Genomic DNA, 8,036 nt, shown 5'->3' with positions numbered 1-8,036 from the left:
TACACATGTAGTTTTCGTGTAATAACTTTAAGTCATTGCTAGCGTTTGCAATGAAACTAAGGTCATGAATTTCTTTAACCTAAAAAAAAAATCCTATTGACTTTAAGACCAAAAAGGTAAAGGTCGACCTTTAGTCTTTCTCGATCTGCATTCCTTTGTCTTCCACCCTCGTCTTTTTTGCATAAGCGGGAGACACAAATTCCATGAATTAGATTGTTTGTTTTGCTTGTCAATTATTTTTTCTTCAGCTACCCCATCCCAAAATCCACTTTAAAAAACGTGATTAATGATAAGCATAATGTGTTTGTCTTCTGACGCCTTGTTGGACTGCTTTTCGGTACTTTAAAAGTTCAGATTTAAGGAAGTTTGTGAGTTTTATCATCATAAGAATGGTATATAAATATTGCCCTCCCCCCCCCCCCCCCCCAACCCATTACCAATACATCATACTACTGTGGTTGTGCTCTAAAATGAAAACTTTTAATTGCTTTTCCATGCCATTTTCTGATTTCTTTCCATATACCTCCAACTATTGGTCCCATTTCCTCCAAAGTCGGTTGCGATCTCAGTCGAATAAGTATTGTACAACTTACCTTAAATTCACACTCCGGAAGTCACGTTTACGTCAGTGAACAAAATTCAAAATGTTTTCATCGCAAGGATTTGATGCCCACGGTAATATGAACTGTTTATTTGTGAATATTATTTCACAATTTTAAGAATAATTTTATGATAAAATGCTTAAACTCTGGTGACCCTAGCTTTGGTGCTGAGACTTCAGATTAAAGTGAAAGTAGACCCCAGTCTGGGGACCTTCTACAATCTACAGGTTGGAACCACTTGCCCAAATGGCATATAATAGCCGATTGTGCTAAAGTTTCTCAGATAGGATATACATTTACAAAGCAAAATAGATAAATAAATAAGATACTTAGCCAAATTGTGTGGGATCAATATCATAAACAGTAAGGAAAAATAGTTAAGGCCAAAAAAAAATAATAGTCTTGTTTCCTGCTACCAGCCTGAAAAAATAGGGTAGGTAGGTAGGAAAGTTATTTTATTTTTTTATTTTATTTTTTTCTGACTGCATTTTTTGGATATGAACTAATACAAGATCAAATTAAACATGTCACAGGTCAATATTGTCTTTTAAAATTATAACTTTCATGTCTTTTTATGCACAACTCAAATGGTATTTTATGAAAGTCCATATTTAAACCAATAATTTCATGAAATGCTTGTTTTGTGTTAACACGGAAACTGATTACGGTGATGGAACGTTGAAATTCTGGAAATTCCTAATTGTTTTTCTTCCAAAACTAAAAAAGAAACTTTAGGGTCGGGTGCAAAAAAATAGGGTAGGTCGGGTAGCAGGAAACAAGACTATTATTTTTTTGGCCTAACAGGTCCAGTACAATCTGTTGATTTAGCTATATAGCTTTATTTAGCTATATAGCTTTATTAAGCTATTCAGAATAGCTTAATTTAGCTATTTTATCAAACTTTTTTCTTAAATGTGTAATTTTTTCAGCATGCACAAAAAGTCGCACCTTGGTGCAGTGATGATATTCAACCTTGAACTCATCTGAAATTGATGCATGTAAAAATCACTCATTAAAATCTTGAGAGACTTTGTACTCAAAGTTCTAAAAGTTTTTGGGCTATACATGTATAACGCAATTGATACAGTTACTTCTTCAATGAAATTATAAAGGAGGCCAATTATGGTCAACAGGATAATTGATTGGTAATAATTCAGTACAGTGAGAAGCAATATACACTTATCCACTGGCTGTGAGTGGGATAGCTCTTTTATCAAACCCGCGACAGGAACTATTCCCCGAGGGCTTGCACCAGGGGAATAGTTCCTGTCAAGGGTTTGATGAAAGAGCTATCCCACTCACAGCCAGTGGATAAGCGTTTTATTATACTGGTGTATATCATAATTTCTCAGGGTTGGATTTACCTGACACTACAGTTCGATAGTAAAAACATGAATAAAAAATAATTATAAAAGTTTTGAACAAGTATTTGGAATAAGATAACACTGCTAGAATGAGCTGAAATCCTGATGACATCACAATGCTAATGAAGTCAGGATGACATTATAAGTCTATAGATTGATTACAGGAAATCAAAATTGGTGGCAAAAATTGCATGAAAATTTTCTGAGAGGTGGATAGCAAAAACTATACCCCGGGGTATAGCTTTGCTATGTGTGGACATTTTGAGACTATAAAGATAGTTATTTTACCTTCTTAACTTTATATACATGATATGGGAAACATTTTAACAGAAGTATAATAATTATACTTATCCATGCCTCAATGCACATAAGGTAGTGGACAGTTACTCAAACAATAGAAATTTATCTTTTGCTTAGAAGTATTCAAAAGTTGCAAAGTTAGAGGTATCTTTCATTTTGCTTGTTGTTTCGATAGCCCATAGTACATATATGAATAGTCAAATACATACGACTTTTTGTCTATTTCTTACAAAAATATTTTTTGTGAAAAACTGCATATAAATAGCTAAATCAAGCTATTTTGAATAGCTTAATAAAGCTATATAGCTATTTCAAGCTATATAGCCAAATTAAGAGATTGTACTGAACCTGGTTAAGTTTTAATTTTGTTCCATGTTGTCATTTTCATGTGGTGAAGCTTTTAATATTCTTTGCATTGTAAATTTTATATTCTATTTGGGATGTTATAACCCAAGTAGACTGTTATGTTCCTATTCAGGATAATTTAACTGTGTCTCAAGACAAGCCCACAGTTAGAATATGTCCCATATTTTTGCAGTGTACAAAGCAAAATGGAGTGGATCGATTTTGAAAAATACAAAAGGAGGTTGCATTGAAAATAACCACCAAATTAATCTTTTTTGAAGTTGTGTATATCTTCTACCAAAATAATCCATATGTTAATTATTAAAAGAAATAAAACCCCACATTTTTGCAGCATTTTTTCCACACTTCAAATGTTGACATTCAGAACTGTCTGAATTGTTTGTAGTATATGTGTAGATAAGAATTATTTGTTCCTGTTTTATTATAAACATTCTTTTATTCCGGTCACTTATATTTTATAACATGTATTCTTTCCTTGTAGGTAGCTTAGGGATGGAGCCAATGACAATGGGGTCCCCCACAAGTCCTACCTCTCCCCACCAGTCACAGTTTTTACCAAGCTTTTTGATGGGAGAATCCATCCATCACAGTGTATGTGATATAAGTCACATTTAATTTATTTTTAGATCCTCATCCCTTCCCACCCTTCTCAAAGTGTCCTGCATTGACATTTTTTTAAAATTTGGCTATAAAATCTTTTCTTATTTCAATAAACCTATTCATTAGAATATGACAGATACTTGTAATTAGGTCAGAATCAATAACCCAAATGAGATAATGATCATTTTAGTGAAATTTTATTTATATGTTTAAAGAAAAAGAATATATATATTGATTCCACAATTGCAGTATTAATGTGAACATATACCTTATAATGATATCTGAATTGATCCGTATAAATGAATATTATCATGTCTTTTTGGATATTTTAGCCAGGTCCACAACACTGGTCAACTTCAAGTCCCCAATCCTCAACTCAGAGAGGGTCTTCAGTTACCTCTCCTACAAGTCATCATACTGGCTCAAGGCCAAGGTACATTTATTACCATATTAAAACTAGAAATTTCAGCTCTTATTTAATTTTGCAATTATTAGTCATGGCATCAGCTTACTGAAAGTTGAATTTGCCAAAATTCAATGCCATTAACCATAGCAGTGTTTTGAAAAGTCACAAAAATGTAATTTTGCTTAAAAATGAGACTTGTTTTGCTTTTCTGCAGGGCAGAAGTATTGCGACCAAAAGAGAGAATTGGAGCTCCTCCAATCAAAGGACTCATGACAAGTCCAACAAGTGCTTTGTCTGGTTCATTTCATGCACCCCACACACCTCATCATGTAAGAAATACAGTGTTTAATGAATGTACATTTACTGTTGGCATCATTCACTACTAAGAAGAATGGAAGACAAAAAGTTTCTTTTTATATCATTTTAGGATCACAGTTTACACATGAAATCAGCTCACACTCCTGGTATGGGTGCCCCACCTACAGCAAGTCAGTATATCAGCACAAACTCTTATATGTTCTAATCTTAAATTTGAATGTATGTTTGTTTTGATGTAATTACCATTTTTCTTGTAGGTATTTTACACAGTGAGACACCTCATGGAGGGAGCCAAAGTTTTATGCTTGACAATTCAATGGGGCTCTCTCCTGCCCAAATAGACCCATTTTACACACAAGGGTAAATATTTATTTTGTCTCTTGGTATTGGAAATCACCACAAATAAATTTTAGTTTAATTTTAGGAATTTTTTTAAAGCTAAATGTCATGTTCCTGCAAGTTATAGTTTATATTCCTTGGAGAGTAATTAAAAAGTATATACATATTATGATACATGTATATGACTCAGTAATGCTTTTTTTTCCCCAGAGAAATGTTGACAGCTGATGATGCCCTTGATGAAACATGGGTCACAGTGTTTGGGTGAGGTCTCTATGTAATTTTTTTTTTGACATGAACAAAAGAATGAAAATTTTTACAAGGATTTGAAAGAAATTAGATTCTGCATAAAAGAGAAACTGTCCAACTTTGACTTCCTTTCCAGATTTCAAGCTGCAGCAGCCTCTTATTTCTTACAACAGTTTTCACAGTATGGGAATATTTTAAAATATGAGGTAAGTTAGATGAGCTACATCTCAGTCTGTGTCTAATTGTAAAACTAAAGAGATTAAAATTATTTTTTATACTGTTTAATTAATAATATTTACATCTGCTGAAGATTTCCCCTTTGTGTCTTATGAATACCACTTCTTTCATCAATCGGTAAACATTGGTTAGAAGCTATTTTTTCAAGCCACCTATATAGTTTTATAAGCAGTGTGCTTTTCAATCAGTGAAGCATACAATGATGTACAATGATGCTTTTTAGAGTGGGTTATATATGAAAATCTTGTAAGGAGAATGAAAAAAAAAATCCTATCTGTGGAATCATTTCAGATTGCAACAGAAGGAAATTGGATGCATCTCCATTACCAGTCTAAACTACAAGCCAAGAAAGCGCTTAGTAAAGACGGAAAAATCTTCAATAACTGTGTGATGATTGGCGTCAAACCATGTATAGATAAGGTGAAATATCAACTGAAATTTTCCTTTTTCTTTTTTTTTTGTTATTAAAGAAACCAGCAGAATGAACTCTTGAATCAATAGACCATCATTACTTCTCATCATGTAAAAATAAAAAAAAAAATTTATCTCAGCTTCTTTCCAGACAGAAATAGTTTAATTTCTTATGTAACTTTGTTTGGAAACTAGTGTAGAATAATAGCACTGGCCATTAAACATGTTTCCTAACACTAGTGATTTAAAAGCAATAAAACAACTCTGAGTGGTTGTAGGCTGTCATGGAGAGAGATAGAAAAGCCAGTGTTCCAGAGGAACATACAATGGACCTCAACACATCAACTGCTACAAGAAACACCCCCATCCGGCCCCTCACAGCGGCATACAAAGCTGCCAGGAGTGACCACGAGGTGAGGAAATTAAAGTTACCTTTCTTTGATTGTGTATGTATAGGTTAAAATTAAGTAGAGAACAAAAGAGTTGCATTTCTTTAAATATGATGGTAAAGAAGAGATATAAACATGATGGTAAAGAAGAGATATAAACATGATATAAGCATGATGGTAAAGGAGAGATATAAACATGATATAAACATGATGGTAAAGGAGAGATATAAACATGATGGTAAAGGAGAGATATAAACATGATGGGTAAAGAAGAGATATAAACATGATGGTAAAGAAGAGATATAAACATGATATAAACATGATGGGTAAAGAAGAGATATAAACATGATGGTAAAGGAGAGATATAAACATGATGGTAAAGGAGAGATATAAACACGATTGGTAAAGGAGAGATATAAACATGATGGGTAAAGAAGAGATATAAACATGATGGTAAAGAAGAGATATAAACATGATATAAACATGATGGGTAAAGAAGAGATATAAACATGATGGTAAAGGAGAGATATAAACATGATGGTAAAGGAGAGAGATATAAACATGATGGTAAAGGAGAGATATAAACATGATGGTAAAGGAGAGATATAAACATGATATAAACATGATGGTAAAGGTGAGATATAAACACGATTGGTAAAGGAGAGATATAAACATGATGGATAAAGAAGAAATATGATAAATAAAGGAAAGATATAAACATGATTGGAAAAGGAGAGATATTAACATGATGATGCATAAAGGTGTATAAACATGATTGGTAAAGGAAAGACATAGACAAGATTGATAAGAGATATAAAAACATGATGGATAAAGAAGAGATATAAACATGAGAGGTAAAGGAGAGATATAAACATGATGGTAAAGGTGAGATATAAACATGATGGTTAAAAGAGATATAAACATGATGAATAAAGGAGAGATATAAACATGATGGTAAAGGTGAGATATAAACACGATTGGTAAAGGAGAGATATAAACATGATGGTAAAGGAGAGATATAAACATGATGGTTAAAGGAGAGATATAAACATGATTGGTAAAGGAGAGATATAAACATGATGGTAAAGGAGAGTTATAAGCATGATGGTAAAGGAGAGATATAAACATGATATAAACATGATGGTAAAGGAGAGATATAAACATGATGGTAAAGGTGAGATATAAACACGATTGGTAAAGGAGAGATATAAACATGATGGTTAAAGTTACATAATGGGTCAAAATCATGTGTTTCTTTTAAGATATCTGTATCATAAAGCGAAAGATTAATGAAAATTACGAGTATAGCGAGAATATGACAACTAAATTGCACTGCAGAGCAGGAAAAGACTGCACAATAAAAGTGCCGGAAAAACAAAGGTTGTATCTACCGTTTCGTTGTTATCGTGCATGTCAAGGTCACGTCACTTTTATTTTTAGCGTAAACTTGTAAACAACATTCAATCGGAGCATGCAAAGGTGAGAAATATATTCTAATAGTCTTTTTTTTGAAGATTGTATCAAAATTCTTGGTCTACCGACATTCATTTTTTGGTACTTGAGACCATGGTAACTTCTTAAACTTTTCTGCGCACGCGTACAATAAGGAGGAAATAGTAAAACAATATTTTCGTGTTGGGCTATACAGAAATTATTTTTCTCTCCATAAAAATAGATTTTTTAGGTTCCCAAACCTGTAATTTTCTGAAACCTAATACTTTTAGGAATTGAACAAAATTTGCAAGGGTCATGTAAAAATTCTATGTTTGTCAGTTTTCCCGTGTGTGCGTCACAGTGTCGCTTTAAAGGAGAGATATAAATATGATGGGTAAAGGAGAGATAGGTTCATCAGAACAATGTTGGCAGAAACAAAGAAAAAATATTTTTATTAATGCAGTTTGTATCCAGATACATGTATACCAGTATAATTATATGTGATGCACTAAATTGAACTGATTTTGATTAAATCCAATCTTTGCAATCTTGTATATAACAACATTTGAATTGCCTGCAAGTGTAGTAGTTAATTAACAGCCAATAAAATAGACTTCTTTTCATAGAGCTTTCAGAGGAATAATTCACAATCACTTTCATTTATTTTGTAGGTTGTGAAAAACAATCAGACCCCCCAGAAAAATTCCTCTTTCCTTGGTAAGACAATGGAATATATGTTTGGCTGGTGACAAACTCAGGAGAAAATATTTTATATTGTGCAATGAATTGTTTTCCTAATAAATACATATATGTTTTAATAGCTTTTATTTTATAATTTGTTTTCGGAAGCTATATAAGCTGTAGTCAGTATATAATTTTTTTTATATTGGGGTTGGGGGGGGGGGGGGGTTGAAGGGGGTTATGAACTAAGTCTTGTTCATGCTCCAGTTGGCAGTCGGTGGTTGTCTGCTGCAGGAACAGACACAATCTTCCACATATATGTATTCTCAAATCAACATTT

The 8,036-nt window shown here is 32.8% G+C and overlaps 1 protein-coding gene across 1 annotated transcript; it reads left to right on the top strand.

Annotated features, from left to right (window-relative positions):
* The first annotated feature begins 592 nt into the window (after positions 1-592).
* LOC133174386 (nucleoporin NUP35-like) lies at positions 593-7,833 on the top strand. The gene is made up of 11 exons (XM_061309544.1): positions 593-675; positions 3,114-3,223; positions 3,565-3,665; positions 3,853-3,967; positions 4,066-4,126; positions 4,214-4,316; positions 4,506-4,559; positions 4,681-4,750; positions 5,073-5,201; positions 5,471-5,605; positions 7,687-7,833. The coding sequence occupies exons 1-11, from the start codon at positions 645-647 to the stop codon at positions 7,762-7,764; spliced, it is 987 nt and encodes a 328-aa protein (XP_061165528.1). The 5' UTR covers positions 593-644; the 3' UTR covers positions 7,765-7,833.
* The last annotated feature ends 203 nt before the right edge of the window (positions 7,834-8,036 follow it).

This window comes from Saccostrea echinata, unplaced genomic scaffold (genome assembly GCF_033153115.1).
Source record: "Saccostrea echinata isolate AGI-Se365-2 ecotype Australia unplaced genomic scaffold, CSIRO_AGI_Sech_v1 ptg000001l, whole genome shotgun sequence".
Lineage (NCBI taxonomy): Eukaryota > Metazoa > Mollusca > Bivalvia > Ostreida > Ostreidae > Saccostrea > Saccostrea echinata.
The sequence above is the reverse complement of the archived record's forward strand: the minus strand, read 5'-3'. Positions and strand labels throughout refer to the sequence as shown.

Coding starts and splice junctions, on each gene's coding strand:
- LOC133174386 (XM_061309544.1), top strand. CDS start 645: ATGTTTTCATCGCAAGGATTTGATGCCCACG. Junction 4,127..4,213: donor GGGTGCCCCACCTACAGCAA/GTCAGTATATCA, acceptor TTTTTCTTGTAG/GTATTTTACACAGTGAGACA. Junction 5,202..5,470: donor TCAAACCATGTATAGATAAG/GTGAAATATCAA, acceptor GAGTGGTTGTAG/GCTGTCATGGAGAGAGATAG.